General features: G+C 68.7%; 1 protein-coding gene across 1 annotated transcript; it reads right to left on the reverse strand.

The window, feature by feature from the left end:
• MUC5AC (mucin 5AC, oligomeric mucus/gel-forming) lies at nucleotides 1–27,596 on the reverse strand. Its single transcript, XM_076001349.1, is given in 53 exon segments — nucleotides 1–615; nucleotides 955–1,069; nucleotides 1,161–1,230; nucleotides 1,384–1,503; nucleotides 1,660–1,758; nucleotides 1,847–1,969; nucleotides 2,441–2,478; nucleotides 2,713–2,814; nucleotides 3,109–3,280; nucleotides 3,504–3,535; nucleotides 3,639–3,742; nucleotides 3,822–3,909; nucleotides 4,136–4,314; nucleotides 4,691–4,913; nucleotides 5,384–5,567; nucleotides 5,690–5,940; nucleotides 6,224–6,398; nucleotides 7,289–7,488; nucleotides 7,739–8,382; nucleotides 8,513–9,520; nucleotides 9,665–9,871; nucleotides 10,841–11,115; nucleotides 11,625–12,991; nucleotides 13,729–13,917; nucleotides 14,008–14,051; nucleotides 14,878–15,040; nucleotides 15,139–15,267; nucleotides 15,502–15,658; nucleotides 15,916–16,155; nucleotides 16,929–17,108; nucleotides 17,193–17,306; nucleotides 17,452–17,590; nucleotides 17,833–17,984; nucleotides 18,189–18,289; nucleotides 18,554–18,606; nucleotides 18,693–18,948; nucleotides 19,065–19,191; nucleotides 19,485–19,579; nucleotides 20,041–20,205; nucleotides 20,285–20,422; nucleotides 20,514–20,583; nucleotides 20,730–20,840; nucleotides 21,545–21,683; nucleotides 21,772–21,889; nucleotides 22,020–22,145; nucleotides 22,243–22,456; nucleotides 22,552–22,673; nucleotides 23,384–23,474; nucleotides 24,028–24,142; nucleotides 24,444–24,708; nucleotides 25,008–25,067; nucleotides 26,169–26,246; nucleotides 27,524–27,596. Coding segments are annotated over 53 exon segments (10,083 nt in total). The 3' UTR covers nucleotides 1–332.

Here is a 27,596-nt window from a genome sequence, read left to right on the forward strand (position 1 = left end):
ATTTATGAAACAGTTTGGCCACTTCCTGGGGAGGGAACACAGACCTGGGGCTGAGGTAGCGTGGGGCTCTACCTCCTGGTAGCCACATCACTGACAGTCATTCGTGAGACCCTCACGTGGTGCTTAAGCCCCGAACTGGCAGGCTGGACCCGTGGCAGAGGAGCCCCCATCGGCCCCGGGCTTTGCCTGAGCAGGTGTCCGCAGGCCGCAGGGGCTGCCCGGCGAGTGCCGGGGTGGCTGTGTTCCCGGCTCCTCACCGGACAAGGGCCCCAGTTCCTCTGGCCTTGGGAGCCAAGACCCGAGGACGCGGAGGATGTTCTCTGGGCCACAGGTCAGTGGGCTGGGGGGCCCTGGGCCCCTGCTCGCCGGCTCCGGCCGCCCGTCTCCTGGCTGCTGTGCTCCTCCTCGCTCCACTCGGGCTCCGGCTCCCCCTCGTGGCTGGTGTCCCCCGGCGAGGCGCAGCGCTGGCCCACGCAGCCACACTCCTCCACCATGACGTAGCTGAAGGCCCGGCGGGAGCCGTCGGGGCAGTGCAGCGTCACGTTCCTCCGCGAGGTGCGCAGCTCCTGGCAGCACCTGCAGCTGTGCTGCAGCGCGTTGGCCTCCAGCGAGTACCTGTGGGCGGGGCCCGCTCAGCACCGGGAGCCTGCGCCGCGCGCCAGGCACCACGCATGCTCCACGGCCTTGTCCCCGCCCCCTCTGCCGGAGGCCAGCGTGTGACCCGGACTCTCGCGGGCGAAGGTGCGAGGACTCCCTCCGAGGCAGACGCAGGAGCGGCTACAGCGAGTGACCGAGGGGGGAGCCCCGAAATCCCGGCCCCGGGGCTCAGACCCGTCCCTGTGCTCACACCGCAGGCCCCTCTCTGCCCCGCCCCCAGCCCCGGGGCTCGCCGCGCCCTGGGCAACCACGCTTTCCCGGGACGCTGCCAGGAGCTGCCAGGCGGGGCTCACGCACATGGAGCCGGTGTCCCCGCAGTCGCCCTGGCAGTAGGCCAGGCGCACGGGCTCCGCGGAGCTGCAGTCCCGCTGCCGGATGAGCTGCTGCTTGTGGAACACGCCGCAGGTCGACTCTGGGGACGGAATCCGCGGGGCAGGGGTTAGGCCGCTCCCCGGACCTCCCTGGGCAGATCCCACACCGCCCCGTCCCCGCCCCCGGCAGACACGTGCACTTACTGGGCTGGGGTGGGGGGCAGACGAGGCAGCAGCCGTCCTCGCCCAGCTGGGCCTGGTCCTGTGCCGGAAAGGGCCGGTCAGTGCGGGGAGGACGCGGCAGCCCAGCGGGGACAGGCCGGGAGCCGGGCCGGCTCAGGGGGGAGCGGCAGCCCCCACGCAGGACGTGACGTCCCTGTCGGGGACACCCCCCGCCCCCGGGCCCAGAACTCACCAGAGCACAGCTGAGCGGGGGACACGCCTTCCGTGTGGTCACCACCACGAGCCCGTCCTGGCTCCTCTCACACTCGTGGGTCACGCAGCGGTTCCTAGGGTCTGACCAGGTCTCCCCAGGCTGCGAGGGAGCCGGGTCCGTGAGTCCCCCCCCACCCCGGCACCACCCTCTGTCCGTCCCTCCGTCCGCCCCAGCCCGGTGGTGCATCTTCCGCCCAGGGCTCCCGAGCCAGGCTGTGCCCCGACACCGCCCAGCCACGTGGCAGCCGCTACTCACGTAGAAGAGGTGGGCGGGGCTGCCGCTGGAGTTGGTGACGCAGGCCACCTGCACGCAGGCACCACAGCACTGCCCGCTCTGCGCCTGGTACTTGAAGCCCTGAGGGAGGGGGGGACGTGTGGCCTGAGCCCTGGCTGGCTGCGGGGGGTGGGGGGGGCGGGCAAGGGCAGGCCTGCACAGTGCTCACCGTGGGGCAGTGGGTGTCACAGATCTGGGTCTCGCAGGTGACCACAGGTGTGTCTGCCTGGGGGCCGCCGGCCACCTCACACCTGCAGGTCTCGCACAGGTTGGAGGAGACCACTGCGCCGGGCTAGGGAGAGCCAGGGGGGATGGGCGGTAGTAAGCGCGGCTGGGGGAGGGCGCCTCCCGGCCCCGCCCCCACTCCCCTGGGCGGTCCCTGGCGGAAACTCCTGGCCCAAAGACCACAGCCCAGGGGCCCTACGCTGCAGCCCCAGCAAGATGACACACTGTAGGGCCCAGCTGGGGGCCTTGGCGCATTCCGAATGGAGACGTGGGGTCCGGGCTGGCTGGCACCGTGGATGCTGAGGGCGTGGAGGCCCATGCTGGCGCTGGCACACAGGTATGCACCCCTCCAGGTGTGCGGGGCTGGCCTCGGGCCTCAGCCACGCTGTGCAGGCTGCACTCGCAGACGCAGTCCCGGGCCCCAGAGGGAGGAGGTGCCCCGCCCGCCCTGAGTCTGCTCCGAGGGGCTGGCAGGAGACCAGGGCGGGCAGGAAGCTCCGTCCCCGTGCCCTGGGGTCTGTGCCCAGCTGGCTCTCACCTGGTACAGAGTCCCGTTGACGCTGCAAACCGTCCAGCCTGCCCGGGGGAGACAAACAGGCTGCAGCCGGCCAGGCAGAGACCCCACCACCCCCTGCCCGCGCCTGACGCTCGGGCCCGCAGTTCCAGGCCCCTCCCTGCTAAGGGCGCTGCCGCGGCCGCAGACCCGCGGTGGGTGAGCTGCGGCTTGCCTGGTTAAGCCCCGAAAACTCCCAGGCGGGTCCCATGCCTGCCGCGCCCGGCGAAGCCAGGTGCCCAGACGGGGACACTCACTGCAGTTCTGGGTGGGGCAGCAGGCTCCCTCCTGGTGGGTCAGGACGCGGCGGGAGCCCGGGGGACACTCCACGGGCCTTGGGCAGTGGCTGGAGTTGCATACTGTGGGGAGGGAGGGAGTGGGGGTGTCGGGAGTCTGCGCCCTGCTGCACCCAGCCTGGCCCCAGGGCTTGGGGGGTCTCTGGGGGGGGCCAGCCGGGGCGGAGGGCCCCTCCCCCACATCGGGCTCCAGGGACACCCCACAAGGCTTTGGCGGGATGGGCCCCCACGCGGCCCGGCCAGGGACGCCCTCTGGCGGTGCCGTGCGGCCAGGGCAGGCTGCGCAGCCGGAGGGGCCGGGCCAGCGCGGCCGGCAGGGGTGGGGCAACAGGTGTCCCCGCCCGGCAGGCGCCTTACCGCAGCTGTACCCAGGGCAGCACTGGCCGGCCGCAGGGGCCAAGGGCACAGGCACGAGCCCGGGAAGGGGGCAGGCGGGGGACGGCGGGCAGGACTTCTTCCGGCAGCTCACAGTCCAGGTGGCCCCCTCGCAGGTGCACTCCTGGCAGCCGACGCTGATGGTTTCACCCGGCTGCAGGCAGAGGACCCGTGAGTCCCGACCCGGGGTCTCCCGGGCCTCAGAGGGCAGAGGGTCCGGGGCAGGGACAGGCAGGGCAAGCCTCAGGGTCAGCCCCACGCACCAGCCCCTGGCGGACCGAAGCCCCTCCCCCCCCAAGTCGCGCTTCGCCCTTCCCCCACACCACGAGGAGGCCCCGCCCCCGCCCCGCACTGGCGGGTTCTGGGCCTGCGCTCACCTCCATGGGCTCTCCGCGGGGCCCCAGGCACCCTGCGGGGAGAGGGACCAAGGTCAGCGCTGGGCAGGACACGTGGGGACGGGGACAGGCCCCGGGGTCTGCCATGCCCGCGCGGCCCACGCCCGGTCTACGTACGGGGGCAGCCCGCGGGCACGCAGGCCTGGGTGCTGGCGCTGAAGAGCGTCATGTCGTGGGGACAGAAGCAGCCCTCCGTGATGGCCCCCGCGTTCCGCAGGACCCTGTGGGGAGCGAGCGGAGGGTTGGCCGAGCCCCTGCCCGGGGGCGGGGGAGCCGGGTGGGGGAGGGGCGGGCACGTACGCGGCGCTGGCGCTGTCGTTCCCGTAGCAGTAGGTGGGGGCGGTGGGGCCGCAGGGCTGGTATTCCATGCCGGCCGGGCAGGCGAGCGCTGCGGGGACAGGGGGCCACGTCTGAGCGCGGGGAGCGGCTGGGCCCTGGGAGCACCGGCGCCCACTCGGGCTTTGCCGCTGCCTGACCCGACCACGCTCCCCCGCACCCAAGTCCGTGGGCGCCCCGAGTTTCTCTCCGGGTCGACCCTCCTCCCCCTCCAGGAAGCCCACCGTCTGCCCGGCATGCCTGCCCCCTCACGGCTGGCACGACCTGAGGGCACTCACAGCACGTGTGGTTGGTGCGGCCCCTCCAGTCCACGCACACGCCGGAGGCCGCGCACAGCGCCGCGTACAGCTCCAGGCCCGAGCACACCACCTCCGCGTCCTGCACGTGGCACTGGTCGAAGACGCAGCCCTCGTAGAACGGCCACGGGGCGATCACGGCGTGGCACGGCTCGAAGGCGCTGCGGGAGGGGAGGGCGCGGTGGTGGGCGCAGCCCCTACTCGGCTTCTGGATGGCAGCCTGCATGACGCCCCCATGGGGGGTACCAGGGCGGCGGTCTCTGGGGCTCTCCAGGAGCGTTTTCGGGGCCCATGAGCGCAGTGGGGCGGGGCCAGCGGCCCCCATGTTTTTCTGCAAACCCTGCCCCAGGGCCCCCTGGCCCCGCACACCTGTGCTGCCAGCACAGTGACCGGCACCCCCACCGACAGGGCAAGGCTCAGAGACTGCGCCCCCGTCAGGCGCCCCAGGGCACGGGCAGGGAGCCCGTGAAGACCTGCTGCATCCCACCAGCCCTTGGACGGGTGGGTCGGCGGGGCCACCCCCACCCCGGGTCTCACCTGCTCAAAATCAGCTGGCACAGCGGGGATGGCGGGCACGTGGCTGGCTGGGACGAGGGTCCCACGGTGGTGGGCGCCACGGTGGTGGGTGCGTGGCGGGGCCCGTGGCAGGACGGCTGGCCCGGTACGGTCACGTTCCAGAGGCCGGACATCTTGGAGCAGGAGGTGGCCACGGCACCCCCGGGCAGGCGGCAGTCGTCCTTCTGGTCGTTGGTGCAGGTGCCTGGCCAGACGGGGCGAGAGTCAGGCCGTGGACCGCAGAGCCCGCCCAGCCCCCACGGGGGTCCCACGTCCCCACACCAGGGGCCACGGCCCTGGTGGCTCAGGGTCACCTTTCCGTGGGCTGTGGGGATCGCCCCACCCTCCACCAGCACTGACAGCCTGGCAGGTGTGAGCGCAGGCGTGTGGCCCACGCTGCCGGCATGTTCTTGGAGCTCAGCAGGTGCCACTGAGTAGCCGCCACAGCCACCAGTGGCCCTGGCTGGGGACCTGGGCCCCTCAGGCTCCACCGCTGCCTGACCATGACCACGCTCCCCAGGCCGCGGCTTCCTCTCACGGGAGCCGAGTGTGCTGTGCCCTGGGGTTGGCCCTCCTCCGCCTCCAGGAAGCCCACCCTGACAGCACAGCCGAGAACAGTGTTCCAGGCCACACCCGCACATGGCACCGCCCAGGGGGGACAGCCTGGGGCCTCACCGCACTGCCCCTCCGTGTTGTTGGCGAACTTGCTGAACGGCACCTCCACCGAGAAGATGAGGCCGCTGAACATGACCTGGACGCCGATCGCGGGGATGGTCACGTACATCTTTATGCCCACCCGGGACACCACGATGCCGTTCTTCCGGAAGCCGGGGCTCACCACCTCGCCGTCGAAGATGATCTGGACACAGCGGCGGGGCGTCGGGGAGAGAGGGGCGGGCGCCGTCAGTGCCACTCAGGGACCCCGGGGAGGCCACGCCCCCGCCCCACCCACTGGCCCCACACGGGGGAGGGGGGCCCCACCTCATTGGTCATCGCCCCGCCGACGGGCTTGCGCGTCAGCACCACGCGGTCCTGCCCGTACTCGACGATGATGGACTTGGGGCAGGAGAGCCCGTCCTCCGCGCCGCAGAAGTAGTTGTCGATGAGCACGCGGAAGTGGCCGTACACGGGCGTGATCTGCTGCACCAGCACATACGTGCAGTTGTCCAGGAACGTGTAGTAGGTGCCGTCGAAGGTGATGTAGTGGGGGTCTCCCCAGCCGCTGCACACACCTGCCAGGCGGCAAGGCGGCCTTACGGGAGCCCCGGGGCGCGGGGACCCCCCCCACTTCACCCAAACACACCCCTCTGCCGGGTGGGTGCTCGAGGGAGGCCCCACCCCTTCTCCCGCCTGGCAGGGCTCACAGCTTGGGGGCTCCGGCAGGGGTTCCCCTGGGCGCCGTGGGGTCCTGCCTGCCACCCCGACCCCGCCTGCCCCTGCCTCGATGCCGGAAGTCCTGCCCGGCGTCCACCCAACGCCGCCCCAGACCCCGCCGCGCCCTGGTGGGGGGCTCACACTGGCACTGGTAGTGCGGGCAGCAGCCGTCCTCGTCGGCCACCTTCAGTGCTGGGTAGCCGTTGGCGCAGCTGGGCTCCTCCGCCCTGGGGCACTGGCGCGGGCGCAGGGAGATGACGTCGTGGCCCTCGCAGGTGGCCTGGGAGCAGTTGGGCATCGCCCAGATCTCCCCTTTCTGCGGAAGCACAGGAAGCCGCAGGGGCTGAGCCCTCCCCAGCCTTGGGGGTCCCCTCGTGGGGACGAGGGCGAGGGACTGTGGCTGTGCTGCCAAGACCCCATTAGAGCCCCAGTCTCCTGCCCATCCCCCCACGTCCCCCCCCCCCCGTCCCCGCTGACCTCCAACCCAGAGCTGGCTGGGGGTTTCTGTGGCCCTCCCTGGTGGCCCAGCCAGGACGCGGCACCCCTGCTCAGTGCCCAGCCTGCAGCTGCAGCCCCGGCCCCCACGCCGGGCCCTTCTGCAAGCCCTGGGACCAGACCCTCCCCATGCCAGGCCCTTCTGCAAGCCCTGGGACCAGACCCCCCCATGCCAGGCCCTTCTGGAAGCCCTGGGACCAGACCAGACCCCCCCCATGCCTAGCCCTTCTGCAAGCCCTGGGACCAGACCCCCCCATGCCTAGCCCTTCTGCAAGCCCTGGGACCAGACCCCCCCATGCCTAGCCCTTCTGCAAGCCCTGGGACCAGACCCCCCCACGCCGGGCCCTTCTGGAAGCCCTGGGACGAGACCCCCCCATGCCTAGCCCTTCTGCAAGCCCTGGGACCAGACCCCCCCACGCCGGGCCCTTCTGCAAGCCCTGGGACCAGACCCCCCCATACACCGGGCCCTTCTGGAAGCCCTGGGACCAGACCCCCCCACGCCTAGCCCTTCTGCAAGCCCTGGGACCAGACCCCCCCACGCCGGGCCCTTCTGGAATCCCTGGGACCAGACCCCCCAGGCAGGAGCAGGGCCCGCATCAGACGGGGCCAGGGGCCTTCACGAGACCTTGGGGTGGAGGCCCAAGTTGCAAAGATACTCGACGTCCCACAGGAGCCCCCAAGTGTCCGGAGGGGCAGGAAGGTGGACGTTACCTTTCTCGGGGGAACCGCGTGTGGGCATCCCTGTGTAGGGACGGGCCGAGAGCTGGCGGTCGAAGGGGACGTCACCGGGGAAGGGTGCGGCGTGCTGGAGGGACAGGCACTGTCCACCCCTCTGACCACCTGGCAGTCCTGGCCGCACAGGGCGTAATAGCAGTGGCCCGCGAGGTCTGTCTGGCGGTAGATGATGGACCCTGTGGGAGGGAGGGATGCCACGGCGTGAGCTCGGAGAAGGCGCCACCCCTCGCAAGCCCGTGGTCCCAGGGCGAGGGGCCGTCTCCACCCACATGGGAATGGGAAAATAACTCAAAAGAAGGGTTGCGGCCACACAGCATGGACTGTCAGCCTGTGCCACAAAGGGGCAGAGACTTCACAACTCGGTGGCTGTCCACAAAGCCGTGGCCGGGGCACGCTTGATCCAGCCCTGCAGGGAGGTGCACATACCTAAGGGATACAGCCGGTCGCCTATGCTGCAGAAGCAGGTTGGGGCGGAGGGCGCCACGGAGCTGGACACAGCAGGGCTGGACACGGGAGAGCTGGACACGGCAGAGCTGGACACGGAAGAGCTAGACACGGTGGAGCTGGACAGGACTGGAGGTGACGTCTTGGCAGGGGGAGCCGTGTGGGTGGTCGCAGGGCTATTGGGGCAGCCGTCGGGGGTGCGGCAGCACAGCACGCGCACCTGGTAGTTGAGGCACAGCTTGCGGGCTCCCTCCTGGTCGCGGTTCCTGCACACCAGGCCCACGTCGCGGCTGCACCGCACCACCTGGCCCAGCCTGTCGAGGCTCACGCCGGGGTGGTTCTCTGCGCGGCACTCGAGCTTGGCGATGTCCCCGTGCCCCCGGCAGAGGGTCTCGCCTCTGCTGATGATGTGGTCGTAGGTTTCCACGTCGCCGCCGTGGGGCCCGGCGGCCGGGTAGTCCACGTCGATCCACTTGGTCCACGTGCACGTGGGCCGGCAGCCCGTGGTCTTGGGTGGGAGGAGGGTTGTCCCAGGAGTAGGGACGTGGGCTGCGCTAGTCACAGGAACAGAGGTTGTGCTGGTGGTGGGGACAGGACTGGGAGTAGTTATGGGGCCCGAGGTTGTGCTGGTTACAGGACCCAAGGTAGTTTTCAATTTAAGCCGAGAGGTGGTGCTGGCTGTCAGCCCATGTGTTGTTTTGGATGAAGGAGAAGTTGTCCTAGTAATCGGAATAGGGCTATGAGTAGTTATAGGACCAGAGGTTGTGCCGGATGAAGGACCCGAGGTTGCCCTGGTTGTGGGACCAGAGGTTGTGCCGGATGAAGGACCCGAGGTTGCCCTGGTTGTGGGACCAGAGGTTGTGCCGGATGAAGGACCCGAGGTTGCCCTGGTTGTGGGACCAGAGGTTGTGCCGGATGAAGGACCCGAGGTTGCCCTGGTTGTGGGACCAGAGGTTGTGCCGGATGAAGGACTCGAGGTTGCCCTGGTTGTGGGACCAGAGGTTGTGCCGGATGAAGGACCTGAGGTTGCCCTGGTTGTGGGGCCAGAGGTTGTGCCGGATGAAGGACCTGAGGTTGCACTGGTTGTGGGGCCAGAGGTTGTGCCGGATGAAGGACCCGAGGTTGCCCTGGTTGTGGGACCAGAGGTTGTGCCGGATGAAGGACCCGAGGTTGCCCTGGTTGTGGGACCAGAGGTTGTGCCGGATGAAGGACTCGAGGTTGCCCTGGTTGTGGGACCAGAGGTTGTGCCGGATGAAGGACCTGAGGTTGCCCTGGTTGTGGGGCCAGAGGTTGTGCCGGATGAAGGACCCGAGGTTGCACTGGTTGTGGGGCCAGAGGTTGTGCCGGATGAAGGACCCGAGGTTGCCCTGGTTGTGGGACCAGAGGTTGTGCCGGATGAAGGACCCGAGGTTGCCCTGGTTGTGGGACCAGAGGTTGTGCCGGATGAAGGACCCGAGGTTGCCCTGGTTGTGGGACCAGAGGTTGTGCCGGATGAAGGACCCGAGGTTGCCCTGGTTGTGGGGCCAGAGGTTGTGCCGGATGAAGGACCTGAGGTTGCCCTGGTTGTGGGACCAGAGGTTGTGCCGGATGAAGGACCTGAGGTTGCACTGGTTATGAGGCCAGAGGTTGTGCCGGATGAAGGACCTGAGGTTGCACTGGTTGTGGGGCCAGAGGTTGTGCCGGATGAAGGACCTGAGGTTGCACTGGTTGTGGGGCCAGAGGTTGTGCCGGATGAAGGACCTGAGGTTGCACTGGTTATAGGACCTAAGGTCGTTTTCAATTCATGCCGAGAGGTGGTGCTGGCTATTGGACCATGTGTTATTTTGGATGAAGGAGCAGAGGTCGTGCTGGTACTCGGAATAGGGCTATGAGTAGTTATAGGACCAGAGGTTGCCCTGGTTGCATGACCTGAGGTTGTGCTGGCTGTAGGACCAGAGGTGGCACTGGTTATAGGACCAGAGGTTGTGCTGGCTGTAGGACCAGAGGTGGCACTGGTTATAGGACCAGAGGTTGTGCTGGCTGTAGGACCAGAGGTGGCACTGGTTATAGGACCAGAGGTTGTGCTGGCTGTAGGACCAGAGGTGGCACTGGTTATAGGACCAGAGGTTGTGCTGGCTGTAGGACCAGAGGTGGCACTGGTTATAGGACCAGAGGTTGTACCAGATGAAGGACCTGAGGTTGTGCTGGTTATAGGACCCAAGGTTGTTTTTAATTTATGCCAAGAGGTGGTGCTGGCTGTAGGAACAGAGGTTGCCCTGGTTATAGGACCAGAGGTTGTACTGGCTGTAGGACCAGAGGTTGCCCTGGTTATGGGACCAGAGGTTGTGCCAGATGAAGGACCTGAGGTTGCACTGGTTATAGGACCTAAGGTTGTTTTCAATTTATGCTGAGAGGTGGTGCTGGCTATTGGACCATGTGTTGTTTTGGATGAAGGAGCAGAGGTTGTGCTAGTAATCGGAATAGGGCTATGAGTAGTTATAGGACCAGAGGTTGCCCTGGTTGCATGACCCGAGGCTGTGCTTGCTGTAGGACCAGAGGTTGCCCTGGTCATAGGACCTGAGGTTGTGCTGGCTGTCAGACCAGAGGTTGCCCTGGTTGTATGACGTGAGGTTGTGCTGGTTGTAGGACCAGAGGTGGCACTGGTTGTATGACGTGAGGTTGTGCTGGTTGTAGGACCAGAGGTGGCACTGGGTATGGGAGCAGAGGTTGTGCTGGTTATAGGACCCAAGGTTGTTTTCAATTTATGCTGAGAGGTGGTACTGGCTATAGGACCATGTGTTGTTTTGGATGAAGGAGCAGAGGTTGTCCTAGTAATCGGAATAGGGCTGTGAGTAGTCATAGGACCAGAGATTGCCCTGGTTGTAGGACCTGAGGTTGTGCTGGCTGTAGGACCAGAGGTTGTGCCAGATGAAGGACCTGAGGTTGTGCTGGTTATAGGACCCAGGGTCGTTTTCAATTTATGCTGAGAGGTGGTGCTGGCTATTGGACCATGTGTTGTTTTAGATGAAGGAGCAGAGGTTGTCCTAGTAATCGGAATAGGGCTATGAGTAGTTATAGGACCAGAGGTTGCCCTGGTGGCATGACCCGAGGTTGTGCTTGCTGTAGGACCAGAGGTTGCCCTGGTCATAGGACCTGAGGTTGTGCTGGCTGTCAGACCAGAGGTTGCCCTGGTTGTATGATGTGAAGTTGTGCTGGTTGTAGGACCAGAGGTTGCCCTGGTTGTATGACGTGAAGTTGTGCTGGTTGTAGGACCAGAGGTTGCCCTGGTTGTATGACGTGAAGTTGTGCTGGTTGTAGGACCAGAGGTTGCCCTGGTTGTACGACATGAGGTTGTGCTGTTTGTAGGACCAGAGGTGGCACTGGGTATGGGAGCAGAGGTTGTGCTGGTTACAGGACCCAAGGTCGTTTTCAATTTATGCTGAGAGGTGGTGCTGGCTATCGGACCATGTGTTGTTTTGGATGAAGGAGCAGAGGTTGTCCTAGTAATCGGAATAGGGCTGTGAGTAGTTACAGGACCAGAGGTTGTGCTGGCTGTAGGACCAGAGGTGGCACTGGTTGTAGGACCAGAGGTTGTGCCAGATGAAGGACCTGAGGTTGTGCTGGTTACAGGACCCAAGGTCGTTTTCAATTTATGCTGAGAGGTGGTGCTGGCTATCAGACCATGTGTTGTTTTGGATGAAGGAGCAGAGGTTGTCTTAGTAATCGTAATAGGGCTGTGAGTAGTTACAGGACCAGAGGTTGTGCTGGCTGTAGGACCAGACGTGGCACTGGTTGTAGGACCAGAGGTTGTGCCAGATGAAGGACCTGAGGTTGTGCTGGTTATAGGACCCAGGGTCGTTTTCAATTTATGCCGAGAGGCTGTACTCACTGCAGGACCAGAGGTGGTGCTGGTTTGTGGCGAGGAGGCTGTGCTGACTGTCTCCACAGAGGTGGTGCTGGTTTTCTGCCCAGACGAGGTGCCCTGAGTCGGGCTGGTGGCGCTCTCACTCGGGGTGCTGAGGACCGTGACTGGGGCGGTGGGCGGGGAGCAGCCGTCGGGGGTGCGGCAGCACAGCACGCGCACCTGGTAGTTGAGGCACAGCTTGCGGGCTCCCTCCTGGTCGCGGTTCCTGCACACCAGGCCCACGTCACGGCTGCACCGCACCACCTGGCCCAGGCTGTCGAGGCTCACGCCAGGGTGGTTCTCCGCGCGGCACTCGAGCTTGGCGATGTCCCCGTGCCGCCGGCAGAGGGTCTCGCCTCTGCTGATGATGTGGTCGTAGGTTTCCACGTCGCCGCCATGGGGCCCGGGGGCCGGGTAGTCCACGTCGATCCACTTGGTCCACGTGCACGTGGGCTGGCAGCCCGTGGTCCGGGGCGCAGTGACGGCGTGCGTGCTGGGCCTGGTCCTGGCCGGCGTGGGCGCCGTGGCGGAACTCACCACGGTGGGCTCTGTGGGGGTCGAGGGGGCTGCCGCTGTCCCCGTGGTCTGGGTGTCCGTGGTGGTGGTGTCGGGCGGCGTGGGCTGTGCGGTGGCCGTGGTCCCCCGGCTGCACACGTCCTGCAGCCGGCAGCACTCGATGCGGATCTCGTAGTTGTAGCAGATGGGCGGCAGCTGGTCCCTGTTCCGGCACACCAGCCCCTCCTTGGCATTGCAGGTCACGACCTGGCCGAGCTCCGCCAGGGGCGTGGAGGGGAAGCTCTGCGCCCTGCACTCCACGCGCCTGGGCCTGTCGCAGAATCTGTACCCTTTTTCTCTCAGATTCTGGAAAGTGTCAAAGTCTCCGCTGTTCCTTCCGGGCCCAGGGTAGCTGCTATCGATCCACCGGGTCCAGCTGCAGACCTCCCGAAGGCAGCCCTGGCTGGGCTGGGGGGAGGGCGGCCCACCCGTGGTCCCGGGGGCCACGGGTGACACCCAGGGCGTTGCGGAGGCCGCGGGCCCTGGCGTCAGGCTGGGGCTCAGGACGCCTGTTGTCCCGGGCGTGCTGGTGCGTGGGGCAGGTGTGGCGCTGACTGTGGCTGGTGTCGTGGCAGCAGTGGAGGGTGTGGCCGGGCCGGTTGTGCTGCCAGGGAAAGGGGAGCCGGAGGTCTGGGTCGCCACCGTGCTGGACACACTCGGGGACGCCGAGGCGGAGGAAGGCGCCGTCCTGGGTGCGGTGCTCGCAGCTGTGGACTGCACACTGCTCAGGGGGCCGGTGTGCGCCGTGCTTGGGGCGGGGCTGGGGCTGGTGCCCAGGGTCGGCGTTGAGCTCACGGCTGTGGGCAGAAGAGATGGTGCCGGGCTGGACGTCAGGGGCCCGTGCTCGGCGGCTGCACCTGGCCCTGCCCCGTCCCACCCTGCCACCCCTGTCAGTGGCCCCGGGCAGCCTCCCGCCCGTCTCCACCAGGACAGCTGCCCTGCACCTGCCTGGCCCCGGGCAGGTTTGGCAAACAGGTAAGTCGACTTGTTTAAGGGAAGCCAAGTCCCCAGACCATGCCCTGAGCAGAGCCCGCACGTCTGTGCCCACGAGAGCTGGTGCGTCCTTCTCAGAGGAGCTCAGGGACCCAAGACTGTCCCCCAGACATGGCCCCCAAGACTGGCCCCCAGACGTGGCCCCCAAGACTGTCCCCCAGACACGGCCCCCAGGACTGTCCCCCAGACGTGGCCCCCAAGACTGTCCCCCAGACGTGCCCCCAGGACTGTCCCCCAGACGTGGCCCCCAAGACTGTCCCCCAGACACCCCAGACGTGGCCCCCAGACGTGGGTGAGGACGTGGGGGCGGTGGACGGTGAGAGCTTCCTGCCGCCCTCCAAGGGCCGCCTGGGGCTGAGCTCCTGCTGCTGCCTTCCCACTCTGGGGGGCTGGTGGCCGTCCCTGTGCCCAGCGCCCCACTGCCCGGCCCTTCCCGACCTTCAGGGGCTGCCCAGAGCCGGGCACAAACCCAGTGCCCAGTGAGAAGCCGTGCCCGTCCGCGGGTGGAGGGGCAGCCCCCAGGGCGGCGCGGCGCTCTCACCTCGGGGCGGCGTGGAGAAGGCGAAGGTGGTGGGGGGCGGGGGGCTGCTGGAGCCGCAGCTGTAGACCCTCCTCTCGATGGTGCCGTTGGCGCCGCAGCGGGCGGAGATGCAGCCGCCGGTGCCGTCCGCTGTGTGGTAGATGACGTCGCCGGGGCGGAAGCGCTGCCCGCCGTAGGTGCAGACGCAGGCTGTGGGGCAGAGCGGCCGGCGGGTCAGAGCTGGGCCTCGGGCGGAGACCCCCCAGCCCCCGCCCCCCAGGAGGCTGCAGCCGCACTCACCGCTGGCGTTGTAGGAGCACCCCACACCACCCGTGCCGCACACGCTGGGGGAGGAGGGGGGGAAGAGGGAGGCAGCTGGGTGTGGGGCCGGGCTGCCCCTGGGCAGTCCACCCCACAGGGCGGGACCCGCTCCCACAGGGGTCCACAGGGGTCCCGGCCGCACCCCACGCCAGGCTGGTGGACACCGGCCCCACTCGCCCCCTCCCACTTCCTCTGAGCAGTGACCCACCAGGCGGAGTGACCCCACCTGACGGCTGGGCGTACGCCCCATGCAGTCTCTGGGGCCTGTCTGGGCTCAGCTTCCCACCACCCCACCTGTCACCTGGCCCTACAGGTGCCCTACAGCCCCCCCACCAGTCACTGCCCTCTGCTCAGACGCCCTGGGCCTCAGGATGGGGGGTCCCGGCCCCTGCAAAATTCAGGTCACAGACATCTGCCCACAGCGTTGACCCCAGTAATAGGGGGTCCCTGGTCGTGTAGCCCCTTGACCCTGAAAACCAGGCTGTGGACACCCCCAACACCCCCTAAAACCCTGGCTCTGGACATCCCCATCACCCCCAAATACCCAGGCTGTGGACAGCCCCAGGACTCCCAAATACCCAGGCTATGGACAGCCCCAGCACCCCCAAATACCCAGGCTGTGGACACCCCCAGAACCCCCAAATGCCCAGGCTGTGGGCACCCCCAGAACCCCCAAATGTCCATGCTGTGGACACCCCCCAGCACCCCCTAAAATCCAGGCTGTGGACATCTCCAATGCCCCCCAATACCCAGGCTGTGGACACCCCCCAATACCCAGGCTGTGGACACCCCCCAATACCCAGGCTGGGGGCCTGAATCCCCCCACATCCCTCCAGCCGGGCCGCGCACCAGGAGTAGCAGTTCTTGTCCGAGGGCACCGGCTCTCCGGGCTGGTACGACTCCCCGTGGACGTGGCAGGGTGGTGGCTGGGGCGGGGCCGGGCACCTGGCCACACACCGCATCTCGTCCTCGTCAAAGAGGGGCGCCTCCGCAGGGCACTTGGGGTAGCAGCCTGCAGCCAGAGAGACCCAAGTGTCCGAGTCCCGCCGGGACAGACCGGCAGCCCCATGGCAAGGACCCAGGCCGGCCCTCCCAGGCCGAGCAGCCCACCTTCGAGGCCGCGGACGTCGTGCGCGCAGTCTCCGCGGGGGTTCCGGCAGGTGCGCATGCAGGGGGCGCCGCAGGGCTGGTAGTGCCACTCGCACAGGCCCTCGGGGTTGTAGTAGTCGCAGAAGAGCGCTGCGGAGGGAGGCGGCTCAGCGGGCCCAGGCGGGCGCATCCCCCCGCGCCCCCGGCCTCTCCGGGGTCTCCAGCCAGAGCAGCTCTCTCCGGCCGAGCCCTGCTCCCCTGACTCTGTGACCTCCTTCCAGAATGTTCTACCACCTCTCCTCTGCATTTTCTCCCTGGGCACCTCGGCCTTTCCTGCCCCCGCCCCGCAGCCCCCTTCAGCACCACGGACAGAGCCCCACTCACGGCAGACGTCCGGGGTCCTCCATGACACGCAGAGCCCGGCGTCCCGGCAGGCCTGGGCGTAGGCGGCCACGGCCGTGCAGAAGCACTCGCAGTCGCCCCCCGAGTCGCAGGCGCACGCGTCGCTCACGCAGGCCTCGTAGTACTTGGCCGGCTCCACCTGGGGGAGACGGGGCGTCAGCCTCCGGGGACCCCACTCCCCGTGGCTCCTGGGGTTGGGGCCATGCCGGAGCCCGGGGGCAGCAGACGCGTGGCCTGGGCGGTCGTGAGAGGTGACGGTCCCCGCGGCCCCCACTCCAACCCGGGGCCCCACCCGGCGTGGCCACGCCAGCCTGGGAGGCCCGACTGCCCACGCCCCCTTCCCCCTGCTGAGCACCCCCTCGGCCCGGAGAAGCCCCGCCCCGCGCGGTGGCGTACGTGGGCGTGGCAGGCGGCGAAGGTGGGGCCGTTGATGATGCTGCACTGCTTCTGCGCCCAGGACTTGCGGTGCGGGTTGGCGGCGCAGGGGTCCTTGGGCGCCAGCGCGTCCGGGCAGCTCGGGGAGAACTTCCAGCTGTTCCCGAACTCCAGGGCGTTCCCCGCCAGGGACTGGCTCCGCGTGGTGAAGTCGTTGACGGCGTTGTCGTCGAAGTTCCCGCACAGGCCACAGACCCTGCCCTGCGGGCGCAGAGCGAGACAGGTGGGCTCAGCGCGGCGGGCACCCTTCCACCCCACCCCCGCCGCGCCACGCCCGGGCTCCCGCCACGCGGCGTCCTCGCTCTGCCCTCCGGGAGGCCTGGGAGCGAGTCCCGTCTCGCTGCAGGCCCCCCCACAGCCTGTCCTGGAGAAAAGGGAGCCGCCCCGCGCGGTGGGCATAATGGGGCCCGAAGGTGGCTCGGGCCTGACCCGGGGCCTGCGGGGGCCTGGTGGGAACAGGGTCTGTGCAGCGGAACCGAGGCGGGACAAGGCCGTGCTCAGTGCGGTGGCTAAATATGGCTGGTGCCTGGTAAACGGGGGGAGGTGTGGACACAGGCACACGGGGGGCAGGGACTGGGGTGACGCCTGGAGCCCCGGGAGTGGGAGAGGCGAGCGAGGGCCCCCCAGAGCCTTCAGAGAGAATTCTGTCTCTGTCTCTGTGTCTCTGTCTGTCTATCTCTGTCATTGTCTCTGTCTCTCTGTCACTGTCTATCTCTGTCATTGTCTCTGTTTCTCTGTCACTGTCATTGTCTCTGTCTCTGTCTCCCTGTCCCTGTTTCTCTATCATTGTCTCTGTCTTTGTCTGTCTCTATCCCTTTGTCTCTGTATTTGTCTATCTGTTTCCCTGTCTCTCTGTCTCTGTCTTTGTCTCTTTGTCTTTGTTTCTCTGTCTCTGTCTATCTCTGTTTCTCTGTCTCTGTCTTTGTCTATCTCTGTTTCTCTGTCTCCCTGCCCACAGCCCCCCGTCGCCTCACCTTGAACTCGGGGCTGAGCTGCACGGAGATGCTGGTCTTCCGGTCCCAGAGCAGCACGAGCCCCACGTTGGTGTCCACCACCAGGAAGACGCCCATCTGGCGGATGGAGTACGGCGCCTCCGGCCCGGCGCCCTCCCCGATCACCTCCACCTTCCCGGCGCTCAGCTTCAGCTCGTAGCTCTGCGAGGCAAGGGGCGGCTCAGGCTCAGGGCTGGGCAGGGCCCCGGCCCTGCTCTGGGCGCCCCTCCCCTGGCCCACACTCACCCCCAGGAAGAGCTTGATGGCCTTGGAGCAGGTGGTGCCCGTCGTGCCGCAGGGGACGTTCTCGGTGACCACGCGGAAGGCCTCCTGGGCGCCGCCACTCCCGCCGCAGTGGTCCTGGGGGGCAGAGGCCGTCAGAAGCCAGGCCCTCGCCCACCCTCCCGGACAGGCGGGGCCAACCTGTGTGCACCCCAGGGAGTCGCCTGTGGGGGCCGCGCGGGCCACCGTGAGGACGGCGGGAGGCGGGGAGGCGCAGGCGCACCTGCACCAGCGTGTACTCGCAGTCGCCGTTGAAGCTGTAGCGCTGTCCGTCGAACGTGAGGTAGTGGCCGTCCCCGTACACGGTGCAGGTGGCCAGGCAGGGCTCGTCCGTGCACTGCCACCGCCGCCGGTCGCAGGTGCTGGGGGGGCAGCGGGGGTCAGGCCGGAGGCTCCGTGGGACGAGGGTGGGGAGTGCGCGGGTTTCCCAGGGGTTCCCCTCTGGTGGGGTGTGGCCGCCAGGAGGACCTGGCACCACGGAGGCCGCCGGGTCTCCCTGGCCGGGGCTGTGGGCGCCCAGCCCGAGTCTGTGCCGAGTGTCTGCCCAGGACGGGCCTCCGGGGCGCATGGCCCAGACACCCCCATGGCGCGCGGCCGAGCCTACCAGGTGTTGCAGCCCACGCGGATGGTCTGGCCGGCGCGGTAGCTGGCCTCGTTGTGCACGCAGGGGCAGTCTTCCTCCGCGACGCAGCCGCCCTCGCCGTCCGCCACCAGCCCGTCTGGGCACACGCAGCCGGGCACGCACTGGGGGCTGTACTGTGGGCGGCAGATGCTCGCGGTGATGGGCGGGGCCATCCCAGGGACAGCTCCGCCCACCGCTCTGGAGGGACCTGCGCCTTCTGGACCTGCCCCACCCTGGGAGTACCGCGAGCGGGGCTGAGGGTCTCCACAGGGGCCTTTAGCTGGGGGTCATTGGGGACTCCGGGGCTGTCGGGGGTGTTAGGGGGTGGTGGGGCTTACGCAGGCCATGTCCAGCGTGTGGCAGCTCTTCTGGCAGCCGGCCCCGTCGGCCCCAGGCGTAGCGTTGCGGCAGTCGACGTAGGCCATGGGCTCGGCGCACGCTGCGGGGAGGGGGCCGTCAGGGGACCCGCCACCCCCGCCAAGCTGGCTCCAAGGAGCGCGGGCTGCCCCAGTGCTGGACCACACGTGCAGAGAGGGCATGTCTGTGCTGTGTGCGTGGGGGGCGCCCCCACCCCCTCGGTCCGCAAGCCTGACACACAGAAACCACTGGCACCCCCGCCCCGTGCACTGGGGTGGGGTAACCCTGAAGCCATTTGTCAGGCTTCTCAAGGACACCGAGGCTGAGGCAGCGTCCCCCGACTCACCTGGCGTGGGGGCGGGGCCCCCGATGCAGCTCAGCGCCCCCTGCGTGCAGGTGCTGCGAGGACAGGGCGGTCAGGGCGGGCGCTGCGGCCGCACCTCTGGGGACCCCCACGCCTCGCCCCCACCCTGCCAGGCACTTACCAGAGGGCCCCACCGTCGTGCACCGACTCCCCGCTGAGGACCACGAAGCCCCCGTGGTAGCAGGGACAGCTGGTGGCCCCCACACACTTGCCCGCGTCATCCAGGAAGGTGCCCTCGGGGCAGGTACAGCCGTCCACGGGCACGAAGGGGACGTGGCAGGTGACGTCCCCCTCGCTCAGGGCGCGGCAGGTGGGCTGGCAGGTGCTGATGTCGTCGCGGTAGACCATGGACTCGGGGCAGGTGGTCGTGGGCTTGGCTGCGGCGGCAGGACGGCGCACTCAGGGCGCTGCGGGCTACCCGCTGGCCGTCCAGGCCTCCTCCCTTCCCCTCCCCTGGGCCCCACAGCACCTGAGCCCGGCGCAGGCCACTCACCGCAGACGCCGTCCCTCCAGCCGCGGAGCAGCACGCCCTTGGCGGCGCAGGCGCGCACGTAGGAGGACAGGGCGGCGCACAGGCAGTCCTCGCTCCTCTCGCAGTTGCACGTGTCGAACATGCAGTTCTGGGGGCGGGGCGCGGGCGTCAGGGCGTAGTCCCGCGCAGTGGGCGCCCCGCACTGCGGCCAGTGGCCCTGATCCGTGGCCCGGCCTTGCCCTCAGAACAGCTCAGCTCCGGGCCTGGCCAACTGCCCACCACGGGGCGCAGCCCTGGGCCTGGCGCAGGGCTTGGCGAGCGTGCGGAGGGCGGGTGCGCGGGCAGCGGAGACAGGTTCGGGCTCCGTCCCAGCCCCAGCGCCGTCCCCATCCCCCCTCAGGGCAGCGTCCGCAGCTCCTCGGAGGAGCGGGCGGGCCTTACCGAGTAGTAGGCGCCAGGGCCCACGGCGGCATGGCACCCGGCGAAGGGGCCTTGGGGGTCCGTCAGCCGCGAGCACCAGTGCTGAGCGTACTTCTCTGCGGAGGAGGAACGGCCGTCAGCGGGCTCCTCAACAGGCTCCGCGCCGGCCTGGGGACTGGGCGTCGGCTCCACCAGGCAGGCGGATGTCGGGCAAACCCTGCCACGGGGGCGTGGCCCCCCACTCAGCCCCCACCCCACTCAGCCCCCACCGCAGCCGCCTGCCAGGGGCGCTAGTGGCTGTAGCCTTGGGCGGAAAAGCAAGGCCCTTCCAGCACCGTGAGGGCGCACAGACCCCTGCGTCCTGGGCCACCGGCAGGAGGGGAGGAGGCCGGGTCCAGCCTAGTCGGAGTCCACCCCACACCAGTGCCCGGCTGGGGCCACAGCGCAGGGTCAAAGGTGAGTTAAACAGCCTCATGCCTTTCCTTTCACCCTTGAGCTGGGCCCAAGTTCACGATGCTCCGTGGAGAGCAGGGGGGTGTCCCCCGGTGTCCCCCCCGCCCCCGCACGGCACACGCACCGTTCTCCACGCTCAGGGAGCAGGGGTCCTCGAAGCTGTTCCTGACGTTGGGGCAGGCGGCCTGGGTCTTCCAGGTGTTGGCGAAGGCGGCGGCGGTCCCCTCCACCACGCCGCTGAGGGCCGTGAAGTCGTCCGCCTGGTTCTGGTTGAAGTTCCCGCAGAGGCCTGGGGGCGGGAAGCGGTGAGGCCCCACGTCTGGCTGGGCGCCGGTGGCTCAGGGACCCCAGGAGGCGGCAGCTCTTACCGCAGGTCAGTCCGCGGAGCGTGGGCGCCAGCCGCACGAACACCTGCATGGTGGGCACCAGCTGCACCTCCAGCTGCAGCCCCAGGCCGGTCTGCACGATGATGAAGAAGGTGGAGGGTCTGAAGACGGTGACGTTGGCTGTGGACAGACAGGTGACGGTTTTGCGGGGCGGCGGGGGCGGGGCTGGGGGCGGGGGCGGGGCCGGGCAGCAGGGGGGGAGGGGCCTCACCTGCAGAGACCGGCAGCTGCGTGTAGATCTGGTTCACGAACACCTCCCCGCTGGCCATCACCACGACCACCTGGGGTGGGGAGGACAGGGCTAGCGGGGGGCCAGGCCTCCACTGCACACCCAGAGGCGGCTGGCCCTGAGGGACACCCCCGCCCCCTGGCTCCTCCCACCCCGGGCTTCCCCCGCCCCGCCTCCCGCCCCGCCGGCCACACCCACCGTGTGCGCCCCGCCCAGGCTCAGCGTCACGCTCCTCAGGCAGGTCTCGCTGTCGGTCAGCCCGCACCTGCGCAGCTCGGCCAGCACCGCGAAGGAACCGCCGTCGCAGGGCTGCGGGACGACAGGGTCCTCACGCTCCGCCCGCCCACCCGCTGTCCCTCCCGGTCCCTGGCTCCCCCATCCCGCCACCACCTGGGGGCTTTGTCCTCGTAACCCCCAGAGGGAGGTCTCTCAGGACCCCTGTGGGGACACCCAGGCACACACTGAGTGACACATCTGAGAAGGTGGCCCTGCGTGGTGCCAACCCAGTGACCATGTGGGGAGGGGCTCGGTTCTGTGTGACCAGACACTGTGCGTCCGTGCAAACCCACGGGACACGCAACACGCAGAGCGAGCCCAGGTGTCAGCCATAGGCTCCGGGTGACATGGTGCAGGCTCACCGCCAGTGACAATGCCCCGTGCACGGGTGGGTCGATAACAGCAGGGAACCCCTGTGCTGGGCACGGACGGCCGTGGGATTCTCTTGCTTCCTCCCCAGTTTGTGAGCTTGGAATTGCTCTAACAGCCGTTCACCGAAATCCCGGCTGCAGCGTGGTCAGGTGCGCGCCGGCCGTGGGTCCCCCAGTGCCAGGGGCTCCAACCAGCAGCCTCAGGGACCCTCGGGGACCCACACTGGGCAGCTGGGGCGTTTCCTCGTGGTCTCAGCCCCGCGGACCCACAGGGTCCCCCATGGTAGGGCAGCCGCAGGGCAGGCAGACCCCCGGCCGACTCCGTTCCCAGTGGGGCATCTCACCCCCTGGCAGCCCCGGCCGTACCTTGACCAGCACGTAGCTGCAGTCCCCGTGCACCGTGAACTGCCTCTCGTCAAACGTGGAGACGTGGGCGCCGCCCAGCACAGAGCAGGTGCCGGGACACGGAATCTCCCTGCAGCTCCAGCGGCCTCCGAAGCAGGTGCTGCGAGCAGCCAGAGGCCCCCGTGAGTGGGGACGCTGGGCACTGGCCCAGGTGTGACCCGGGGGCCGGGAGGGAGGCCCCGACCTACCAGTTGGTGCAGTCCGTGGTGTAGACGGCGCCCGGAGCGAAGGCGGCCCCGTTATAGGTGCACGCGCACTGGGACGCGGGGATGCAGCCGCCCTGCCCGATGTCGTCCAGGACCGTCCCTGCGGGGAGCAGACGCGTGACAGGTGCCGGCGCCGTGTCCACGCCGTGGCGTGTGGAGGGGCTGGGCCGTGGCAGGGCAGCCACGGGGGCACCCGTGAGTTTCCCTGCCGGGCCGGGGACGCGCCTCACCCTCGGGGCAGAAGCAGCCGGCGGCGCAGTGCTCCTCGCAGGTGCGGGAGTGCTCCAGGTTGGAACAGGTGTCAGCGCAGGGCGAGCGGCACTCGTGGTACTGCATGTTGTCCGGGCACGTCTGGGCTGCGGGGGCGGCAGGAAGACGGGGCCGCGTCACCCCCGGCCTCGGCAGGACGGGGCGGGCAGCACGGGGCGGGCAGGGGCCGGGGCGGGCACTCACGGCAGAGGTCGGGGCCCCGCCAATCCTGGGGCAGCCCCCCGGCGTGCGCACACTGCCGCGAGAACTCGGCCAGCGTGTCGCACGCGCAGCTGAGCGGGTCGGCGCGAGCGCAGAGGCAGAGGTCCTGGCGGCAGGCGTCCACGTAGCTGCCGGCGTCCACCAGGGCCGCGCAGCCCGCGAGCAGCCGGCCGCCCAGCAGCTCCTGGCAGATGTCCTGGGGCAGAGGCCGGGCCGGCTGAGTCCCACGTCCGCGGCGTCCCCGGGTCTCAGCCCCTCCCCCCCTCGCGGCCCGTCCGCCCCAAGCCTTACGAAGCCGAAGTCCGCCGAGCAGTTCTCCGCGGGCGCAGGCGCAGGCGCGGGGTCCGGGCACTGCTCCGTGGGGCCGTCCAGCTTCTGCAGGTTCCCGAACTCCAGGGGGGTCAGCTTGGCGTCTGCGGAAAAGCATGGAGCCGGCTCTGCCCACGAGTCCCCGTCCCCGCCGCCGGGGGACACGAGGGGCCCGCGCAGGGGAGTCCAGGGCCGAGGGGAGGTGGCCTGAGGGGTCAACTGACCTGGGACCCGGAGCCACCTGGCTGCTGGGCTGAAACGCAGCTCGGGGCCCAGAGAGTGAGCCCCAGTACTCCTCCCCCCCCCACCCGCCCTCGGAGACGCTGCCCTGCGAGGGGGCACAGGGGAGCCGGGCCAGGGACAGACGCCGGCTGGGGCAGGTCACGTTTGCAAGGCCACTGCTTGGTGGCAGACGGACTCCAGGACCAAGAAGGTGGCAGGTCTGTAGCTCCAGGCGAGGGTGTGCAGCCAGGGGCCCCTGCCCAGAGCAGCCTCGCTGAGAGCAAGGGGTTTGCTCAGGTGGTTTGCTCCTCCCGCACCCCTGGGGCCTGTGCTGTGCCGGGATTGCATGTGTGTGCATGTGTGTCTATGCACATGTGTGCATACGTGTTGCGTCTGTGTGCATGTGTGTCTGTGTGTGTGCATGTGTCTGTGTGCATGTGTGTGCGTGTGTGTCTGTGCGTGTGCATGTGTGTCTGTGTATATGCACGCGTGTGCACAGAATGAGACCGCGTGTGCGCACAGCCTGGGACTCTGGGACCTGAGCCCTTGCGGGAGCAGTGCAGACAGCCGGTGCTGGCGCCAAGGTCCTTACTGTGGGACAGGAACTCGCCGACTGCCGGCCTGCCGTTGAAGTCCCCACACAGCCCGCAGGTCTGGTTGGCGTACTTGGTATCCAGCTCCAGCTGGAACGGGAGGGGGCTCAGACGCCGACCCCGCCAGGGGTGCCCAGATGTGCGGGACGCCCAGCTCACAGGTGGGGGTGCGCGCGCAGGCCCTGGGCCCCTCCCAGACTGAGCTGAGAGTGAGCCTGAGCAGGGCAGGCCCCTCCTGCAGGCGATGCCACCGGGCCTCCATGGGGGGCAAGACCCCAGGGCTCCTGCTGGTGCCTGCTGTGTGGGTGGGGCCTGGCTCCCCCTCCCCCCTCTGCAGAGCACCTGCTGCCTCTGCAGCCGCCGGAGGGCTGGACGAAGGGCTCGGCCCCCAGCCTCACCAGGAGGCTCCGCCCCCATCCCACCCTATGTCCCCCTGTACCCCCGGCCCCATCCCCTGTCCCCACCCTCTGTCCCTGGTCCCCACCCTCTGTCCTCCATACCCCCAACCCCATCCCTTGTCCCCACCCTCTGTCCCCCTGTCCACACCAACCCCATCCCCCATCCCCACCCTCTGTGCCCCTGTCCACACCAACCCCATCCCCTGTCCCCACCCTCTGTTCCCCCAACTCCATCCCCCCCTCACCAGAAGGCTGTCGTCCTGGTTCCACGTGAAGTCCAGGCCCAGCCTGGCCACCACCCTCACGTGGCTGCCACCGCGCTGGACAAGGACCCCGGAGTGGCTGAAGGGCAGCTGGACCCTACAGAGAGAGGCAGGCGGAGCTGTCAAGGGCACAGCCAGGACAGGGGCCCCAGCGGGGAGGGTCCCCACAAGTCTGACCTGTGACACGCTCGCCATGACCCCGGGGCGGGGACGGGGCCCCAGAGCCCCATGTCACAGAGGGCAGGCGAGGCAGGGGCAGAACGAGAGCCAGGGCTGAGGGGAGCCCCCCACCCTCTCTTGGGCCCCCCAACCCCCCCACTGCGCTGCCACCCCGAACCCCAGCACCGCCCAGTCGCCAGCCCCGCCCGGCGCCACCGCCTGGCGCAGCCCCGACTCACGGGCGGCCGTCGACCAGGACGGAGCCCTTGGTCAGCTCGACCACCAGCCCGTCCAGCTTCATGGTGACCCTGCCCAGGGTGTTGGCGTTGGGCTCCCGGCCGCCGCGGCGCAGCTGGACGTTGAAGTCCTCGTAGGCGGCGCCGCAGTGCGCGGAGAACACGTAGTTGCAGAGGCCGGGGAAGCGGAAGACGGCGCCGTCGAAGGTCTTGTAGTGGAAGTCGCCCCAGGCGCTGCAGACCCGGCCATTGTGCGCCGGGTTCCGGGCTGCGGGGAGGGGGCGCCAGGCTCAGGCAACGCCGCTGGCCCCGCGCCCCACACGTCCCGCCCGCCCCGTGCCCCACACGTCCCGCCCGCCCCGCGCCCCACACGTCCCGCCCACCGTCCCGGGCCGGGTGTCTTGGCGTCCTGCCTGCGCTTAGGAAGCCTGCGGACCCTTCCTCAAGCCCCCGCCATGCCCCTCCACCTCCCGGGGAAGCCCGACCCCCTTTCCGGGCACCGGCTCCGTGGGACGGCGGGAGGGGCCTCAGCAAGCCACACCCTCCCTCTGGCGCCGGTTCACTCACCTCGGACCACAGGGACGGCCCTCGGGGGCAGGGAGGTCGTCGCCCCGAGGGGCGGGTCACCTGCGGAAACAGGGCTGCTGGGTCCACGCCTGGCTTCGTGGGGTGGGGGGACATCCGAGTCGGCCCAGGCCACGTGCCCGGGGCTCCCTGTCTGACCGTCATGTGCAGCTTCCGTGGGGGCCACCCGGCCTCTACGACCCTAATTGCTGCCTGGACAGAGCCCCGGGGGCTGCAGCTCACACACACTCCCGCCCCACGGGGCCCAGAGTCAAAACAGGGGAGTCAGGCGGGCTTGGTGGCTCACGCCCACGATCTCGGCACTGTGGGAGGCCGAGGCGGGAGGATCGCCTGAGACCTGCCTGACCAACACAGCAAGACCCCATTTCTAAAAAAAAAAAATACAAAAATTAGCCGGGAGTCATAGTCCCAGCCAAGGTGGGAGGATCGCCTGAGACCTGCGTGATCAACACAGCAAGACCCCATTTCTAAAAAAAAAAAAAAAATACAAAAATTAGCCGGGAGTCATAGTCCCGGCTAGGGGAGGCCGAGGCAGGATCTCTCCCGTCTGGGAGTTCCAGGCTGCAGTGAGCAGTGAGTGTGCCACTGAGCACCAGCATGGGTGACAGAGAGACTCCGTCTCCGGAAGGAAAATAAACGCCTGAGTCAACATCAGCGGCCCAAGACAGGCTCCTGGGAGCTGAGATGAGGCTCGGGGCGCTCCCTGCTTGGCCCAGTTTGGGGAATACGGGTTCGACCCTTGGCCCCGCGCCCAGCCCGCCCGACGCTGCCGGGCGCCGGTCCCGGAACATGCGTGTCACCGAGACATGCAGAGTCAAACAGCGAGAGAGGAAGGCAGCAGCCAGCACCACGGCACCCGTGTGCGCTCGCTGGGCTGGTGGGGACTTGGGGTGCGGCCAGCCCGTCTCCCCTCCCTGCAGCTCCCTCAGGGCCGGCCTGAGCCTCCTCGGCTGTGGGCGCTGGAGCCAGCGGGGCCGCAGAGCGCAGGCGCTGGGACCAACGGGGCACCGAGTGTGGAGCGTCCTCCCACCCCTCCGAGCTCTGACTGCTCAGTGGTGGCCGGCTGGGGGGCCGCCCCAAGACCAGCGCCCTGGGGACCCCGTGCCATGCCGGGCAGGGCAGGGACTGGACACCGAGACTCACCACCAGGTCCCCAGAGCGCGGGAGTGAGGTCAGCGTGGTGCTCATGGCTGTGCTGGGAAGAGCTGTCCTGGGCATGGCCTGCAGGACGAGGAGCCAGCCTGAGTCTCAGGCGCCCAGACAGCGCGGGCCCAGGGGAGGGACAGAGGGCCCAGGGCGAGAGGGGGTGGCCGGGACGCTGGGGGACCCCTGTCCACGCAGGCCGGTGTCTGAGGTCATGGCCCGGGCCCTCCCAGTGACGTTTCCTCCTTCCCACTGGTTCATTCACACCCCGTGTCCCCAAGGGATCGGTTAGTAAAAGCCACGGTGGGTCACAGCTTGTCACCAGGTGGCCAGGGCTCTGGAGGGAACCCCCTGTGGGTGGGGACGTGCGGGCCAGCTGTGGGGGGCGGCGGAGGGACCAGTGGTGTCAGACCAAGGCTGAGCGGAGGGCAGGGCTGGGAGGCAGGTGTCTAGGGTCCCCACAAGAGTCTGCAGACGCCGGCTCCATGCAGCCCTGCGCAGGGCACCCGCCACCCCCAGGGGACCCTGAGAGGGGTCTTGGGCCTCCACCTGGAGCCTGAGCATCTCGGTGCTTCTGCCTTTCTCTGGGGTCCTCGGGCCAGGCTGGGCCCCCCGTCCCCCACGCTCCTGCCCCCAGCAGGACCAAGTAACTCCCTCTCCTGCAAGCCCCAGGTTCCTGAGGGTCTCCATGGGCTGCCCCGCCTCATTCGCCCCTGCCCCACCTGCCCCTGCTCGGTGCAGCCCCTGGGGGAGAATTCCAGCCAGAGAGGGGAGTGGTTCCGAAGGAGAGGGGGCGCAGGCAGCACCCTGCCTGCAGCTCCGGTTGGGCCACGGCTCAGAGCCCACCAAGCAGACAGGGACGTGGTCTTCCTGGCCCTGAATCTGCTCAGCAGAGGCCGGAGGCTGAGCCGGGCCGGCCGGGAGCCCAGGGCTTCACTCCACCCCTGCATCCCCTCCTGGGTTTGGGACCAGCTGCCTGCTGGGAGCAGAGGCCACACCACCCGCCTCCCATTCAAGGCAGAGACCCTGGAGACCCCCACCGAGACCCAGGCAGGGGGCGTGGGCTGCAGAGCTGGGTGTGTGTGTGCAGGGGTGTCCCAGGGCAGGTGCCCAGGGGCTGAGAGCCCCTCTGGCCAGGCCAAAATGGGGGCTCCTGCCTCACTCCTCAGGGCCCTGCCGCCTGAGGGTCCCCCAGCCCCGTGGGCTGGAAACTGCTTGTGGGGACCGAGCCACAGGCTGGGCTCAAAGCCTGGGAGCTGCCTGCAGACAGGCAGAGCCTGCCCAGCGCCCAGGGCAGAGGCCGAGCTGCTGATGCCCACCCAGCCGGGGGCGAGCGGCCGGGGCTCGAGTCCTACCTGTGTGCCAGGTGCAGGCCAGGGCGAGTGCCAGGCCCCAGAGTGGGGCCAGCTTCCTCCTGGCAACACCCAT

Source organism: Microcebus murinus, chromosome 4 (genome assembly GCF_040939455.1).
Source record: "Microcebus murinus isolate Inina chromosome 4, M.murinus_Inina_mat1.0, whole genome shotgun sequence".
NCBI lineage: Eukaryota > Metazoa > Chordata > Mammalia > Primates > Cheirogaleidae > Microcebus > Microcebus murinus.